Genomic DNA, 19,280 nt, shown 5'->3' with positions numbered 1-19,280 from the left:
GTGTTCTCTGCAAGTGAAAGGCAACCCTTGGTGAGAGCAGAACCCCAAACAAACCTTACTATGCAGGTTTACACCATCATCCATCATCCAAAGGGCTGGTCAGAATCTCATGTTTTGATTGCTAAAAATCTGACCTTGCTATTCAAGGAATTTCAGTTGCTAACCTTTCACTTTTAAAATGAAAATCAATAGCAAAGCAAGATTTTGCTTTGAAGAAATTCCTTTCATAGTCTCAATGGGACAAACTAATTCCATTAAAATTTCAATATGGTATTTGGAAAACATGAAAACAGTTAAAACTCATATAAGTACCTAATTTTTTAAAATTCTTTTCAAGATACTTTCCTAACAGAAAGAAAATAATTCTAAATCATCATTGTCTTTCCTCCCATTAAAAAAACAAAAACCCTGAAATTTGATTGAATTTTGTGACAAGTAGATTCACAGAACCAATATTGTCTAAAAATAGCTAACATCCTAATTCTCTCCAGTTAAAATTCCTTTTGAGAGGTGTTTGTTAGTTCCGTCTTTCACTGGAAATTATCTGAAGAAATAAAAAACACGTGCATTACGTGGAATTTTCTGGATTCAAATCTCTTTCAGAGCACATTGTGTGACCTGCATTAACCAGTTAACGTCATAGCTCTTAACGATAAACTGCATTTTAAACATTGATACTTGCTGTTTTCCTCAAAAGACCATTCAACACAAGCTTTACTGTAATTTTATCAGTATTCCTCCTCTCCATTACACTACTGTCCCAACTTTTCAAGAAAACGTGTTTTTTTACTTTCCAAAAAAAAATCCATTTGAAAACCTATAACTTGTGACAGCCTATTCTCTAAACACTACAATTTTAAATCTAGTTTTCCAGCTCTAGCCTCACTGCTTAACCGGAATCTTTATTTCCCCATCTCCCTAAGTGATTTAAACCACGGGGACTGGTTGATGATTCTTCTATCATTAAATACTACAAAAGGAAAACTGATGTTGGCACACATATTCCAAATAAGTTTTTAATGGCACCTGGGTTATATCTTCCTGTCATTATTTTTAATCTTTTATAGTCTGGAAATTTTAAATCAACTCTTAAATAGTAAGAAAGCCACAACAGCACAATCTAGTACAGAATCAAGCACACTCAGGACACTGTGAATGCAGATACCTCATCCAGTTTACAGTGTAACGGACATCATTTAACATGATCATCTCTCAAACGTGATGACATTCTCTTGTTTTACTTAAATAGCTGCCTCACACTTCTATTTTAAGTTACCCTGTTGCCTACTCACCACAACATGTATAAAATATTCTACTTTTCTTTTTAATATTTTACAAACTGACAGTTTTCATCATCATCAGATCTTTTTTACTCACCCCTGCTCCCAAAGTAAACCATCAATACAATGGTCAGATTAGGAAATTTAGCATCTTTTTAAAAAATGTGCTGCTTCTCCCTGTGTAAGTGCCCACTGTACAATTTGTGAATAATCCCTGTGACACGTTATAGCACCCATGTACCTGCCCCTGTAAGAATTCACCTCAGTCCTCCATGGCCCTGCCTTGAGCAATTAAAAGTCAATAGCCAGAGTTTAAAGAAAATCAGTTACCTCCAAAAGACCAAATTACTGTCGTTATGGCTTAACACTAATATGGCTATAGCATGTGAACCCATCTGTTTCTTTATCAACAATGTGACCTAACCACAACTTTTTAAAGTCTAGACTAGTTTTCCATATGTTTTCCATATTTTATTCCAACATCGTATTTTAAAAACAAAAGGACGCAGACATTAGCAGTATTAATGCCGCTTCTTCAGATGTGGTCTGACTTCTCTCCCTCGGGCCCTGCGAGGTCTGCCTTGGACGCGCCCATTGGCTGTGAAAATCTCGGAAGGGGCGTCTTCCCAGCCATATTCCAGTCGGGCGTATTCACTGATTAGCTGCATAATTTCTTCTAGGACATTTGTAACAGACACAACATATATAGGGTTTCAGTTGCATTTTTTCTTTTTTTTTCTAGGTATGATTCCTGCTTCTCATTTATGTTTTTTTCTTTTGAATATATTGCACAATATTTTATTATTAAAAAAGGTTTTATGTCTCAGGCAAAAGTTTTTCTCCTTCACTTGGGAGGTGCTAATGTGTATTATTTTCTAAAAGAGGTAAGTGGTTGTCCGTGTGGCCATCCTCAAAGGGGACCTAGGGAGAAAAAGACCAGAGCATCAGCTTCACTCCGTACACTAGTTCCTCTAAACACAATGCTCTATGGGGGGCAATTGTTTTCTGGGCAGCAAAAGATACTGTTCAGATTTAACAATGGTACTGCCTTAGAGATCAGTACCATTTATACTATACTACTTACAGAATTGACGGGTTTGTGGGATCCAAGTCTGAAACGACAGTAAATTATTTCAACTATAAATTTTCCAATTCCATGTAACATGCCTATAATTAAAAAAAAAAAAAGTTTTTAATTAAATTATGCTTTTCATGAAATTATTTCCTAAATTGCTATGTAAGAATATAAAACTAAACTAATTATAATGGAAAAGACTAATGAAGGAAAGAAAGCAGTTTGCTTTATTCCCACAGTTAAAAATAACACGACACTTAAATTTTAAAACAAATGAATTTCTTATCAAGATCACAAGGTCAAACAATTCATGACCCTGACAAAGCAATCTTTTCAAGGGTGCTTAATACATCTCCCACCTACATAATTTTGCAAATAAGTAATAACAGACCACAAATTTAAATGGATTTAAGTGAAGCAGTAACAAAGACTTTTATAAGAAAAGCTAGTAATTCATCTGAAAAATGTAACTCAAAGTATATAAACTACCCAGCTCCGTGTGATACTGAATAGGGGTTGGGGATAAAGAAGGAACTATATTTCCTTTCTCTAGTGTACTTAACTCTCAAATTTTCATGATTATAATTCCGCAAGTTATTTTTGAGAGAAACTCATAATCTCAGGACAAAGAAGCCAACGTCATAAAACACTGACAAACTATCACATAGTTCAAAGTACCATAAGATATAATTTTACATATCATACAGTTAAAAATATTTTAAACCAAAAAGACAATTTATATCCAAGTGCCTACTATTTTTAGGCATTTTCTAATCTAATTCTACTTTATACTTGTAAGTTAGGAACCATTATGCCCTTTTTTACGAAGAGAAAACAGTTTTGGAAAAGGTAAGTGATCTATATAAGGCTATCACTATATAAATGGGAGAACTTGGACTCACTTCTAGGATCTGTCTAGCTCACTAAGTAATCTTCCTTAAATTACTGAATGCAGTGAACGTAGGTATGCTTAATGCTTAATCAATTAACTCTGGAGGTCTGGAATGAAGTCTTAAAGAAAAGGTGCTTTATATATATCAAAATATGAAAGTGTGTATATTTTTTGCCCATTTTAAGTAAAAGCATCTTAAACTCAGTGTCAGCAACACTTTTAGAAATTAGACAAAAAAGGAATGAATTCTTAACCTGTTGTTGAAAAGATTCCTCCAACGATACCACAGAGTCTTACAAAAAACTGCCAGAATGGCATATGCTCTTCAGTAACTGTCACCATAAGAGAACTGAGATCATATTTCATAAATATCCCAGAGACTCCATGGCTGCCTGCAGCATGGTTAATGACACGTTCCTACAGGAAGGCAAAGGAAGAGACAGAGAGGAGTCATGTCATCTGGTTACTTACATGCAGTCAACATGAAGCCCTACACACCCCCCCCCCACTGCCTGAGACAGACATCCAGATCTCTTCACGAACTGTCCTACCAGACTTAAGATATTAAGAGACAATCAAATTATTCTGATTCTTTGAGTGGTAAGCTTTCAAAGCAACCAAAAGAACAGAATTATTCTTTCCTATTTTCTCTAAAAGATCACTTTACATAGAAGTTTTCTATTGAACTCAAGCGCTTATACCTGTATGGCCCAGTCTTCATTGGCCAAATCAATTAAAACAGTTCATATTTTGACATATTTTTAATATTTCTTTGCTAACAATTTACAAAATAGTCATATTTATTTCCTGTTATGCAGAGCCTCATACACACATCATTTTTGTATTTTGTTCCACTTAACCTTTGGATTCAACTCCTAGAACTGGGATTGCTGGGTCAAAGGGTAAATGCATATGCCGTTTTGCAAATACTGTCAAACTCCCTTCCATAGAGACTATGCCATTTTGCATTTCCCGTAGCAACGTGTGCCTGTTTTCTCCAAAGTCTTGCCACTATGTAGACTGATGTTCAGATGGTATCAAACTTAGTGAGAAACGGTTATCTCCCCACCCCTACAGAAATGCAGAAAAGCACAATATATACTTGTATACATTTTACCTAATCTGTCTCTTTCTGTATGTGTGTGTATGTAAACACACACACTTATACACACTTGATTTTCCCCCTGAATCATGTGAAAAGTTATGAACACATGACACTTCACCCCTAAAATCTTCAGTATTTAATCTCCTGAGAATAAGAAAAATTCTACGATTACTGAGGACACAGCCATCACAAATTATAAGGCTACTAAAAACTCCATATTGAGAAAAGCACGTTTTTAAAGCACTTAGATTTTGCCTTAGAAGTCTTTTGAATAATAGTATTTGAATATTCACCATTCTTAAACACAACAAGAAAACATGAACCCAGGATAGATGAGAAATGTTAAACTGTCCAGTTTCGAAACTCTGATCCTCACTATCAGATTTTTTTATAAGGCTACTCCACCCTGAGGTTGCAGAACATTTGTCCTCTTATTAAATACAAAGCACAAGTTAGGAAGGCAAAGACCTCAAAATCTGTCATCTGAGTCACAATAACCATGCATGCCCAGGTTAGACACATTAATTAAAAAATAAATAACACAGAAATCAGAGAATCTGCTGGCAAATAAGAAAACTGCTTATACCGACATAAGAGAAAACAATACAAAATTAAGATATTAAGAATGGAATAATACCATCACAATTTAATAATTCTGACTTAATTGAATACAAAACCTTCCAGATTTAAAAAACCTACTTCTTTTCTTGCTCTAGAATATACTAACACCTGCTTCTGATATCTTATTGTCTTAAAATAAAATGTTAATGCATTTTGAAATGGGGGAGGGCACCAACTGAAACTACCACCTTATTTTGTAGCAGGAAGACTATAAAATGCTAAAAAAATAAAATAAAATCATTTTATCAGTTGGATTTAACTTACCCTCTCTGTCACAGAAAACTGATGGGTGTCTGCTGAAATTTTATATGTATGTAGCTTTGTTGGCACAACTGTAATAAAATATTGGAACATCTGGTTGTCTAGAATAAAAACAAAATGTGTTCTTTCCATCAATCCAGTATCAACAAAACTACTGCCAAATATACCCTCCTCCTATTAAACACACTTAACCTGAAATTTAAGTGTCTAACAGAAAATAACTTAGAAAGAATAAGTGAAATCAATACACTATTACTTGAAAAACAAGTTCTCAGTAAGCATAAAATAGTCACATACAGATCTTTTTTAAGATACTTAAAAAGATGAATGAGTCAGATAGATACATTATAATCATGATTCTTATAACAAATATGGAAAATAAAAGCAGCATTCCTTTATAGTACAGAAACTAGTAAGAATAAAGTTACAATACTATAACCATCACAAGACACATTTTCAGTTTCTACTAATATCTTAAGATATGTAAGTAAACCAAAATTGAATTAGCCAGCCTTTGGATAAATATAAGGAATTGATACCACAGCAGAAAGATAAATAAACTATTCAATGATGGCCTGGGGTTATCGTGTAATCAAAGGGGTCACATTTATATAGTCATTAGGCATTTCTAGGTTTAATACAAGTCATAAATACCAGTATAATACCAATCATTAATTCTAAACAATTACATAATAGTCCATGTAGTACAAAACATTAATTCTCTAGGTCTATATTCTAAGAAATTTAGAACTAGATATATCTAGTATAGTTTCAACTAGATAAGTAATAATGCCTCAATATGTCTGACCTAAAAACAGTTGTACTTCACACCACATGGTAATAACTGCCTATGTGTACATGAATCAAATGTATCCATTTTAAATGTATGGTTTGATACATTTTAACAAATGTACTCACCCATACGATCACCTCCACCATCAAAACATAAAACATTTCATTACCTCAATCCACTCTATCTCTGGTCCTAGGGCAACCACTGACCTACCTTCTATTGTCATGGATTAGTTTTGCCTATTCTAGAATTTCATATAAGTGGAAGCATACAGTATATACTTTTGTGTGTCTAGGACTTTCTTGCTCAGCATGAATGAATTTTTATTTCTAATAATCCAATTTCTGTCTCCTATCTCAGTGTAATTCTGAATAGGGGTGGGAAGGAGAAAACTGCAGATAAGCAGGAGAGAGGTACGCATAAGGGTTTCTTCACACACTAGCATTAAACAAGCTTCCAACATAATAAACCAAAACCTGTTTGTGTCACCACTCATTTCTTACTACTTGTACCACTGTAACTTTCAAAAGCAAACAGTTTTTTACCAGTTCTTCCATTATTAATTTCAACGTAAATATTATCACAGGCAATATTAGGGTGAAAGGGTGTCAACTCTGTGGATGGTCTTCAGTTGCAGGTGTTGTACAAATAAACTCTATTGTGTCAGAGAGCGCGCGTGGAAAGTGCTAGGGAGAAAGGGTGTTTAGGTATGAAGTGTTTATGAAAAAAGGTGAACTTGAGAGCGGTGAGGCAACAACCAATGCTGCGCACATGGCGGGATAATTAGGCTTGGGAGTAAAAATGAACGACAGAGGAATCTCTCCGCAAGAGGGGAGCGAGGGCCGCTGCAACAAGCACCAAGCAAGGTCAAAGGAACGTGAAGGAAAAACTGGGAACCTTGTCACCTGTGGCGAGACAACCACTGGAGACCTATCTGTCTAACAGTAATTCAAGGAAGGGCTATAAATTTGTTAAATAACTTGATTGCCAGTCTGGTGGGATGAGGGCAGGGGGAGCACAGTTGAATGAAATTTTGCCGCAAGTCACAAATTGTTCCAAAGGTTTCAGGCCTGTCCAAATCTGCTAGTTTTAAAGATGTAACTGCTAAATAATCCCCACAAAACCTCTGGAGAATATCAAAAGGAGGTGGCTACCTGAACACAACAGATTTGTAACACTGCTGTTTTTCCTTTTTGGGAAAAGAGGCCCAACAGAACATATGTCAGGGAGGAGAAGACTCTACCTGCTTTAAAGCTTTGAATAACTTACTGACACTCACCTGATGGCATTTTATAACATAACTAAATGTCTACTAGTCTTTTGAACTTAGAAAAAAAGTAGACTTAAAAAGAAACTTTCAAAAATTAATGTTTATATTTAGAACCACTTCTGTACAGAAATTTATAGTTCATTTAGCATCATGAAACAGTATTATTAAGCAACATGTTTTCAAATAGCATCTCTTAAGTAATATTTAATGTGTTTTGGTGTAGAATGAATATATACTTAGACTAAAAATGAAATTATAATGAATACAGTTTATAATTTCTACTTACATACTTCCAAATTTAGTACTCAAGTGTTCTTAAGTGAAAACATTTCCATACAAACATAAAATACTCCTGAATGTCAGTATTTTAAGTAACACATCTTTAATGTATCTGATTATAACACTATTCTAAAACTAAAATACTGAGATAAATACAATAAATCTATTTGAATTAATAAAAAATGAAATCTTTAATTTCAGTTTTGCACAGGAAGCTTTAGATGTTCTTAAAAGGTCCTATAAGTAGGGCGTGTCCTACAATATGACTATTTAGGAAGCAGAAAAGCAACCAAAAACCATCAGGAAACTCAAGAGATTATTTGCTACAAAAGTTAAAAAAAAATTAATAATCCACCCATATTTAAATAAACTGAAATATTAAGTGGAATGGAAGGTTAAAACAAACAGTTACAAAAGGTATCTGTAATATAATGTACAACTTCTATCTCTGTTAATAACCAAACCATTCTAGAATAACTCTAGGTTTCTGATGTTTGCAAAATTCTCAGGACAGGTTTCTAAAACGGTAAATATGAATTTTAGAACCTCGAACATATACAAAGAAGAAAATTCTTCTTAGAATGTTGAAACTTTCTTTTGTTCTAACTCTTTGGTGAACACAGGAAGCAGCTATGCCCTACTGACCTTTCATTTATTTAAAAAGTTTTTAAATTCTCCTTCTCCAGCCTACATTTAACTATAATTTCTTACTCTGCTCTATGGCTCATTTTTTAACATTTAAACATTATCCACTAAGACAAGTCTCTCCACACACATCTCCACTTAAAGGTAATCAACCACGTAAACTACTTAAAGATTTATCTATTTATCTGCTACGAGGGAGTTAAAAAAAGGATTATTTAAAATGTATTAATATTAAAGCTATAAGAAAAACTACCTACATGTAAATTCCAACAGTAAGTATTAAGTACTTACGATCTACAGAAATTTTTTCAGTTCCATCCAAAGGATTAATAATTCCTGGAACAAGCTCTCCAAAAGACAAATGATCTATTCTGTGAGAAAAGTTGTATGCTGAGGCAAAAAATAAAACCAATTAAGTAGAGAAATTAGTATTATTCAAAACACATACTATAGATGGGTTCACATTCTTATCTACTTTCAGATGAAAATATCTGAAATCTGCAGGTATAATAATATAGTATTTAAAACCACATTAATTTTGAGAAAAATGCATATAAGTACATGGGAATTAAATGCATAAGGGTAAGTAAATTCTGATAAAATGCTGTATCTCAAATGTCATGATTACATACAAATTAACATTTGAGAAAAAATATTACATCTAAGCCTGACAACCCAAAAAAACAGGTCTTTCCTGGTCCAAATTATCACACAGTAATAGGACTGTGTCGTTAAAACAACTGGGATGATGTCCATGAATCCAAATAATAACACTGATCAGATATATTTGTAATAGCTTGCTACCTAGGACCAAACTGATTTCTTATGGAATTTATTACTTGTTTTTGTTCTCTAAAGCAGACTTTATGACAATCATTATAAGAAACTAACTTGAATGCTGTATATGTACATATGCATATGTCCATACTTAGATTTACATATTGAAATAAACTCTATAAAGCACACCAAGGAGGTCCTCCCTAACCTTGGCGACTTCTGACCATGACTCAATAGAAGTACAGGTAGCTTAAGGATGGGAAAAAATGGATTAGAGCCAATACATTTAATTATTTATTTTCTCTTATGGACATCTTTTCAAAACAGTCCACTTTTAAAGCCCTACCTTGCACCTGCACTAAAATAAACAAACAAAGAAAACACTTTTTTTTCCAGGACATCTTCATGGAAAAAAATTCCAGAAACTACTTACAGTCATGGGTGACAAGTGCTGCCAAATGTGCATGACCCCGGGGATGTGGAATTGCCCTGAAAGGAGAAAAAAAGATTAAAGTAACAACATTTAAATATATAACTAATTAAAACCTGAAAAGTGGTCTTTTGTAAATTATATACTTTTCTTAATATAAAATAAGAACATACTTGGCCTATGATTTAAGTAGGTAAGTCTACTTATCTCAGCAATTTAATAAACTGGGGGTTGGCAAACTTTTCCTATAGAGAGCCAGACAGTAAATATTTTAGGTTTTGTGGACCAAGATGCAAAACTGAAGATATTATGTAGTCAGATACATAAATAAATTTTCATGAAATTCAAATGAGCATGACTATGTTCCAGTAAAACTTTATTTTTGGGTACTAAAATTTGAATTTCACATATTTTTCATGTGCTATGATATATTATGCACGTAAATTTCAGCGAAGGAAAGGTTGTTGAAAATCAGAGGCCACTGGGGACAGGCATTTTCGGTTGTCACAATCATTTGGGAGGAGCTCTACTGGCATGTAGTGGTTAGCAGCCAGGGAAGCCCGGCATCCTGCAAGGCAATGACAGTCTCACACAAAATAAAAATGTCCCACACTTTGCATGAGTCCAAACACTCTAAATGGCATTTAGGTACATGAAAAACCTATGTATAATGACTTGAGTCTAAAACTTAACTCCATTTATCTATACAAAGTACTTTGCTGTAGTTTCAATATACACTAAATTTCCCAGGAAACAAGAGGAAATGTTATATTTTGTTCACAGTGCTACACAGAGTTGTTCCCTATTTCAGAGTATCACCTCACCAACAGAAATAGCACTCATGATACTTGGGAGGCCAGCACATCTGTTTCAGTCTGCATTTGCAGCTATTGTAATGACAAATATAAGTGACACGCATCTACCTACTTCATTGCCTTATCTAATGTAGTCATGCTCAAGGGTTTGCATATTAAAATAAATATTTCTCCTTTATAATACAGTTCAGAATGATACTGTGCCTGAGAGGTAATGTGAGATCTTTGAAAAAAATCAATATTAAATTTGACAAACCTACTATCATAAAACTAGGAGTGGTTTACAGTATACCTCAGAAATGATAAGATGCAGACCAGATGCCTTTCCGTTTTTTTTGTTTTGTTACTGTTATTGTTGGAATGAGTGATCATCACATGAAGAGAGAAGTGAAACTGGAAACAAAGGCCGTAATTATGGAGGCTCATACAATACTTGCCAAAGTAGGATACTGGAGTAGGATATTGTTTGTCAGGTTTGGAGTAGGATACTGTTTGTATCCAAAGATATAATACAATCTTCTACATTTCTCTGAACCAACTAGTATTTGCCTGGATGATACCAAGAAATTCTAAGATTCCCAGCGACAGGCTGGGAATGGAGAGAATGGGTGCCGGCAACAGTAACAAAACCAAAAAATTAATGTTAAAAAAGAGTGGAACAACAAAGACAAAGAAATGTTTCATCTGATCACTGTAAACACTGAAATAATTTTGCATAAAGCTCTCATGCTCTCGCTCTCTCTCTAAATATATATACAATCTCCAGCCACTCTCTTTCCTGCTTGTGACCTTTCTCTCAGCATGAATGCCCTTCTCTCCTTTATATATAAAACTGCTAATCATCCACCAGTTTGAACACTATTAAGGTTTTCCTCAATAAAGCCTCTGCTGACAAGCAGAGTAGGATAGCAACCTTGTTACATAGTTTCTTATCAGCCATACTTCTCCTTTATAGGTTCAATACAACTATAATTCAATAGTTATTAGTGCAACTCACTGTTTAAAATTTGGATTCTCTCAGACTGTCACAGTACCATAAGGACAAAAATCCTTTTTCTTTTTTCCACTGTTTCATTCTTAGCATCTAGCATGGTACTTTGCATATAGCGAGTACTCAAAAAATGTCTTTTGCAATGAAAAATTGTTCAGTTCTGCAACTCGAGATGGAAGAGAGGAAGGGAGAGAGGGAGGGAGGATCAGAGAATCTATTTATTCACTCGGAAATATACCAAGTGTTCATTGCACAACAGTTTCTGTGCGGGGGCTGCTTATGAAGGTTGAAGATCTAATATTTTTTCCTTAACTTTTACCTAATTTAACTTTTCCCCAGAAAGTATTAATTTCTAACTACATCAAATTAGTTAGGGTTTATATTTTGGTTACAATCGCCAAACACAAAAACCTAACACCATCCAACAAAATGAGCAAATTAATAAAATGTCTAGGTAAGAGCTTTCAGGGTACTAAAACTGGGTAAGTAGGTTTTATTTCATATTTACATACAGCTTATTTACTTTAACATATAAAATATGACATAACTGTTTAAACTTTATTTTGAAGTAGTATTTAAAGTTAGCAGTCTTCTCTATCTTGAGATTAAGGCCCAGAACATTACTCTCAAGACATCAAAAATACAGATACAAAACATTTTAAGCAGGCCTTTAGTAGTTAATGATAAATTATTAGTTTAGCAAAGAATTGACTTTTAACGAGCTGACAAGTTGTCTGAAGTATTTTCAGTAGGTGAAAAGAACATACTTGCCCACAGTTATGTGAAAATTCCCCGCTACTTTATTGACATATAGATGACCGTGAATTCTGCAAGCATCTGGAGGCTGTGATAAATCATCTTCCCTATTACAACAAGATATGTTAGGATTACTTACAGCACGTTCAATATCGTCACCAATACTGATCTGTTTTCAGGTAATGTTTTCTAAATGTCAAAAGTTGAAAAGCAGTTTTTTTGAAGTCTATACATTTTTTAAAAAGCATTTATCTATAAAATAGAAAAAATTACTTAATTATTTTTTTACATATTGCATTTACACAAATCTAAAACTCCATGGTTTTTCAAATCTAACCAAAGGAGAGAAAAATTAAAAGAATTCATCCAACAAAGACATACTTGCATCATCTGTTTCTGGCCCTTTAAGGGGCAAGGGGAGGGTGGGGACACGAATGAGGGAAGGGAAGGCATGCCATCTAAGTTCAAGGACAATGATGCTTTCTTCCTCAGCAAATGCAAAACCTCTACATAGTTTTAAATTTAAATAATCATTTTCATGATTATAGGATTTCCAAATACCAGCTATTCCAATCTATAAAAGAAAAATAAGTAATATAAAAACACAAAATTCCTAATCAAAAGTCATACATCATCATAATGGAAAATGCAATTAATTTATTCTTAAAACATAACATAATTTTATATGGCAGTACACCATATACACATAAAAGAGAAAAATTAAATGAAAATGAAATACAGTGAAACCTTGAACAACACGAGCACTGAAATCCACATACAACTTTTGACTCCATCAAAAGTTTACACAGTTGTCCTTTGGTATCTATAGGGGATTGGTTCTAGGACTTGAGGATATCAAAATTTGAGAATGCTCTAATCCCCCATATAAAATGGCATAGATTAATGCAGACAGTTGGCCTCTGTAGTTATTGAAATAAATCTGCATATAAATTAACCTGAGCAGTTCAAAACCATGCTGTTCCAAGGATTAACTATAACATATTTGTGATAATCCTGATCAATATCACAGGCTATAAATTTAAGTGTAAAAAGATATCTTCATCATACAGAATGATTACATTTTCTCTGAGAAATATGAAATCAGAGAACCAAATCAATACTAAAATTATGTCAAAGTAAATTCATAATAAATAGTTGCATTTTTAAAATATATACCTCTCACCTTGGTGGAAATGCTATTGAACTTCTAAAAGCACCAACAAAATGAAAAGACAATTGGATAACATATTCACTGATACATCTGATAAGGGTTTAATAGCCAAAATTTATAAGGAACTTATAAAATTCAACAACAACAAAATCCAACTGACACATGGGCAAAGGATCTGAATAGACACTTCTCCAAAAAGGACATACAAATGGCCAAGAGATATATGAAAAAATGTTCAACACATCACTAATCATCAGAGAGATGCAAATTAAAACCACAATGAGGTATCACCTCACACCTGTCAGAATGGCTCCATCAACAAATCAATAAACAAGTGTTGGAGAGGGTGTGGAGAAGGGGAATCCCTGTGCATTGTTGGTGGGAATGCAGACTGGTGCAGGCACTGTGAAAAGTAGTATGGAGTTACCTTAAAAATTTAAAAACGGAACTGCCTTAACTAAGCAATTCCACTTCTGGGAAAATATCCAAAGAAACCTGAAACACTAATTCAAAAGAATATATGTACCCCTATGTTGACTGCAGTATTATTTACAACAGCCAAGATTTGAAAGCAGCCCAAGTGCCCATCAATAGATGAGCGGATAAAAAAGCTGTGGTACAGCAACACAATGGAATATTCGCCATAAAAAAGATGGAAATCTTACCTTTTGTCACATCATGGGTGGACCTGGAGAGTATTATACTAAGTGAAATAAGCCAGTCAGAGAAAGACAAGTAGCAATGATTTCACTTATATGTGGAACCTAATGAACAAAATAAACTAACGAAAAAATGTATACACCTCACCTTGATGGAAGACCTGTTGAAGTTTTAAAAGCACTTTTAAATAGCACATCTTGAAGTGAATGTTCTTCTTGTAGTCTACTCTGAATCAGCTGCAGCATCCTAAATATAATACAAATGATAGTTTATAAATACAGTAAGGTACACAAAGAAAGCCAACCCTTTTTTAAAAACAACAATTAGATGACTTAGCTAAGCCATACATTTATTATTACAGGACTTTATTCTAAAATAAAGTACCAAGTTTTCTTTGGTCATTTTCCTTGAAAGCAGGAAGAGTGAGGTAGGATGGCTACAGGTCTAATAGCTGGGCTCCATAACGCAGTCTGACTCCATCAATAATGGACATGTAGTCTGAGTCATCAATAAGGAGCTTTTGCTCATCTGAATATCTAAATTCATACATGCACACAGTAAATACAAAATTCTTACTTTTTGTCAGGCATTAAGTGTTATAGATACCAAAAAAAAACCCCACACAAATAAGGGGCCACATAATAGATCTGATAGACTTAGAGTAGGAGATAAGTGGGGTATAGAGCCACAGCACAAGCATCAAATTTTCATTACAGACCAGGATACAGTGCCATTTAAGATCATCTGGTATTGCCTTTTCCAAAGAAACCTGACTTTTATTCTATGACAAGACCATTCTAAACAAAATATTATACTCTACCTATAATTTCTGAAAAGAATATCAGCATGTAAGGCAGAGGATTATAAAAAACAAAGTATACATTCGAAAACTCATGAGCAGATTTTCTTTTTAAATATAACAAGCCACAAACAATAAATTAGTTGTTTGAAGATTTTTTTGAACAAAATTCTTACGTTCACAATAACTTATGAAATTGTTTATTCCAAACAACAAAACCAAAATTAAAAGCTTTTCCTCTAACATTTCTACCTTTGGGCCTCCTCCTATTTTCAGCAATAACTTTGTATTTTCAGTTATAATCCTATGTTATCTTCTTTAATTCTGTATCTTTAAATAACTAACACTCAAAGTCATCTGTATTAAAGTTCAAACTCAGCAAGTATAAAAATTAAAAAGAAGGGAAGGAGGAATGAACAGACAAAACACAGAGGAATTTTAGGGCAGTGAAACTATCTTATAGATACTATAATAGTGGATACATGTCATTATACATTTGTGAAATCTCACAGAATGTGTAACAACAAAAGTGAATCCTAATAATGTAAACTATGGACTTTGAGTGAAAATGATAAGCCAATGTAGATTCAAAGATTGTATGAAATGTACCACTCCAGTGATATGATGGAAACGCACCACTCAGATGTTAACAATGGTGATAATGGCGCACATGTGTGGCAATGTGTGGGCAAGAGGTATTTGGGAACTCTGTACTTTTTGTTCAATTTTGCTGTGAACTAAAAACAATTCTAAAAAATAAAATTTTAAATAAAACTTGAGAAAATTATAAACAAATGCAGGCACTTAAAAAAGGAAGCAAACGTAAATCTGAAAAAACTTCACATCCTATCATAAAACAAGATATAAAATACTATGCCCCTTCAACTAAAAACACTGGCAAAACAGGACTCTTTAAAATAACCAGTCATTTGTAGACTGTAAATTTAGTTAAGAATAAATCTTAAGTACAGAAATAAAAAGCAGAAATAGGAAAGGTTATTTATGTCCAGGGATAGAGATTTAGTACTACAGGAGAGAACGTAATTAGAATGCTAAATATTTTAAGAAAGCAGAACATCAACTGAAAGAAAACTTAAATCTCTTTGAGCAAATTCTAAAGGTAAAAAAATTTTGGTAAGTACATTATTCAGAATGCTAGGTCCTGGATATCTCTAGTCCGTTCAAGAATATTTGTTTGAGAACTGCACACCTGAAACCTATATAGTTTTATTAACCAACGTCACTCCAATAAATTCAATAAGAAGAAAAAGAAAAATACTGAATAAACTAATGTACTGTTTAAAAAAATAAATTAAAAAATAAACTACTTTTAAAACCATTTCATTATTAAAAAAAAAAAAAAAAAAAGGAGTATTTCTTTAGAAGCAGCACACCATTTTGTAGAAATCTTCAAAAAGCCAGATCCCATCTTCAGATTTATACATCCAGAGATTAAAATCTTTGGATATAATGCTAGCAGAAATTGAAAGCCTCATATTTTTGTGTCTTATATTTCCATAGTTAAATTTTTAGTGCTGGGCAGTGGAAAAAGACAATGATGACACCAAACTATATTTAGGGGTGTGTGTGTATGAGTGTGTGTGTGTGTACGTAATTCTACCTCAAATATACCAATAAATATCCAAGTTTATATTCCATATGTGAAGGCACATAGAAAACTCTACTATGATGGAGAATGGCTAACATTTTATTAGTAAAAACTTAGTCTCTGCTTCCACTAATTACTAGTCCTGAACAATGAATGAAATTCCAGATGAAAGGTGATTCTCACTTTAATATTTCGAGATTTAAGTAACATATTTCATGTCTAGGCAGCTCCCTACTAAAATCACTAGAACCCCAGAAACACCTAATACTCAGTTCTTTTGTTCAACTACTTGATTTCAACTTTAATTTTGAAATCTCCCCAAATAGTGAACTTGGAAATTAAAAGAGAAAGGCCTTTGAAATATACTTAGGGGTGAGAAAGAAAAATTTTTAAAAGATGGGTAAAAAATATGTTTTTGTAATAATCTTAAATTAGGTAAAAAGCCTTTCTAAGCACAAGACATAGCCTGGAAACAAACAACAAAACACACACACAAAAAACACACAATCTATGGTGGTAGGTGTAGAGGAACCACTTATAACAAAGAACTCATTTCTTTAATATACATAAGATTCTTTAGAGTTATTTTTAAAAAAAAGCAAAATGGGTACATGGCATGAACAAGCAATTTCACACACAAAAAAGAAGTACAAATGGAGGGAAAAACCATAAAGATATTAAATTGATTCATAAAGAAATAACTAATTAAAACAAGTGCCATACCATTTTTCACCCATCAAATTGCTGAAATTCACCCAAAAATAAAAGTCTTGTTATACCCACTGTTGGTGGTTTTGTACGGAAACAAGTACTTTCATATAGTTTTGGAGTACAGTATAAGCCAAACTATTTGGGCAAGATATTTGGCATTACCTATCAAAATTTTTTCCAGTTTGATATATAATTGACATAACAACACTGTATAAATTTAAGGTGTATGGCATATAATGTGATATAATGTAACTATTGCAAATAATTACAACAATCAGTTTAGTTAACAGCCATCACCTCACATAGTTAAAAATTTTTTTCCTTGAGATAAGAACTTATCAAAATGTTAAATATCCTCTGAAAGAGAAATTCCATTTCTAGAAACTACACACATACACACACACACACAGCACTTAAGGAATTAGATTCAAGAATTTTCACTGAGCACTGTTTTTAATATTAGAATCTTGCAAGCAATCTACCCATCAAAAATGATCCAATTAGATAAACTATAGTTTATCTATAAAATGGACTACTATAGGTACTTAAATGGGAAGTTGTACAAAGTATCACATTAGATGACAAAAAGCAAGTTATTGAACCAACATATGGAATGATCCCATTTGTATTAGGAAAAAATAACAAATATGCAAACATATAGAAAATTTTATATGAACAGAAAATTTTTAGAAAGCTCAAGAAATTTAACTCTGGTTATTACCGCTAGTCATTACTACTAGGTTTATGGAATAATGAGGAGGCTTTTACTTTTATTTATATCCTTTCTGTCCAAACTGAATATTAAACAATGATCATACATTGCTTTTTAAAATTTCAAATGAAAACTAAAGTGTACTCATGATTCAAAGGATTAACATAATTTTCTTAAGATCTGGTAAAACTTTTGAATATAGATTGTATTAAATATATATATTCTGCTAATATTTCATGCAGAGAAATCCCTAGATGCCAATTTATGATTAAGTCGCAACAGAGAAGATGGACAAAGTGGGATTTAGGTTTCCATGGACCACAATACTTTGTTTACTTATTACCTCAGCCACTCTCTGTGCTGTGGTGAAAGATCAAACATTACCTGAAATAAAGAAAAACATAATCACCAACACTGTCAATTTTCTCTTGGCCTTTATATAATAATTTTTAAAATTTTCTTTGATAAAGAAACAAATTTATAGTGGTGTTACAAGCAAGATTTCATGATTTACATTTAATCTTCTATAAGTCAATCTAAAAATTGAAATATATTTTTATTCAAAAATAGTATAAAGAAATTTTATTAATCACAAATATTTTCCCATTACAGTTATCAACATGTATGAGAATGGATACAAATTGGTAATCTATCATATGTACAAAACAGTATCTTAGGACTTAAAATCATTTAAATAATGCCAGCATGAAACTTAAGTATTTAAAAAGAAAAAGACATACCGCTTAAGTATAATATTCAAGCTTCCAAAGTCCCTATCCTCGGGGATAATGAGCTAAACAACAGCACTGTAATTCTTAAATGTATTAATCAATAAAGCAGTACTCAAGAGATTTTATTGGGGCACTATCGTCATCAACTGTCTGTCCGTGGGCTGTGCATGTATGTTCTTTGGCTAATCCCTTCACCTTCCGTTATCCAGTCCCCCGCACCTCTTCACCTCTGACAGCTGTCAGTCTGTTCCATGTATCCACGCCTATGGCTCTATTTGTTCATTAGTTTATTTTGTTCATTAGATTCCACATATTGAAAAGACTTAAATTTGGTAAAAGTAGAATACAAGCAAGACAGAATTTCCAAATCATTACAGGAAAAGAAAATTTCATCACTATAGCACCTCTAAGAAAAAGAAAAGGAAACTATTAGAAATCATTAACAAAAATATCTCAGAGGGAAGGTGGGGGTGGGTGGGTGGGGAGAGATTAGCCAAAGAATCTATATGCACAGCAATAGTGTGGGGAAGGCCTGGGGAGGGGAGTGGGTGCCAAGTGGAAGGGGTCAATGGGGAAATAGGGATATCTGTAATATTTTGAACACTAAAAAACTAATACTACTAAAATAAAAATAAAATGGGAAAAAAATAAGAATAAGATTATAAAACAGACATTATAGGCTTATTTAAAATGCTAACAATGGTTATCTGAAGATTTTGGTATTAGATACAACATCCCCCCTGCTAAATTTTTACCAAAAAAATGGATTATTTTTGAATTAAGAAATATATTTTAAAAAATGGCTGAGACAAGACGAACCAAAAGAAAATATCAAAACTGTTTTTAAGGGAACAATTACTTAAAGCATATTACTTTTAAAAACACAGGAATCAAACT

General features: G+C 33.0%; 1 protein-coding gene across 3 annotated transcripts in view; it reads right to left on the bottom strand.

Annotated features, from left to right (window-relative positions):
* Positions 1-1,002: 1,002 nt before the first annotated feature.
* Positions 1,003-19,280, bottom strand: part of ERGIC2 (ERGIC and golgi 2) — a 32,315-nt gene continuing 14,037 nt past the window's right edge. For 2 of the 3 annotated variants that reach the window (XM_081128041.1, XM_081128042.1), the window contains exons 6-14: positions 17,996-18,036; positions 13,969-14,067; positions 12,002-12,097; positions 9,432-9,487; positions 8,513-8,611; positions 5,238-5,335; positions 3,502-3,664; positions 2,365-2,447; positions 1,003-2,201 (exon numbers count right to left, since the gene is read on the bottom strand). In XM_081128041.1, coding sequence (XP_080984167.1) covers positions 2,139-2,201; positions 2,365-2,447; positions 3,502-3,664; positions 5,238-5,335; positions 8,513-8,611; positions 9,432-9,487; positions 12,002-12,097; positions 13,969-14,067; positions 17,996-18,036 — 798 coding nt within the window. In that variant the 3' untranslated portion in view covers positions 1,003-2,138. The remainder of the gene's footprint in view (positions 2,202-2,364; positions 2,448-3,501; positions 3,665-5,237; positions 5,336-8,512; positions 8,612-9,431; positions 9,488-12,001; positions 12,098-13,968; positions 14,068-17,995; positions 18,037-19,280) is intronic. The other variant, XM_081128043.1, reaches the window with a different exon arrangement.

Source organism: Miniopterus schreibersii (assembly GCF_964146895.1).
Source record: "Miniopterus schreibersii genome assembly, chromosome: 2".
Classification (NCBI taxonomy): Eukaryota; Metazoa; Chordata; class Mammalia; order Chiroptera; family Miniopteridae; genus Miniopterus; species Miniopterus schreibersii.
Note: the sequence above shows the minus strand (reverse complement) of the source record. Positions and strands in the feature narration are given on the sequence as shown.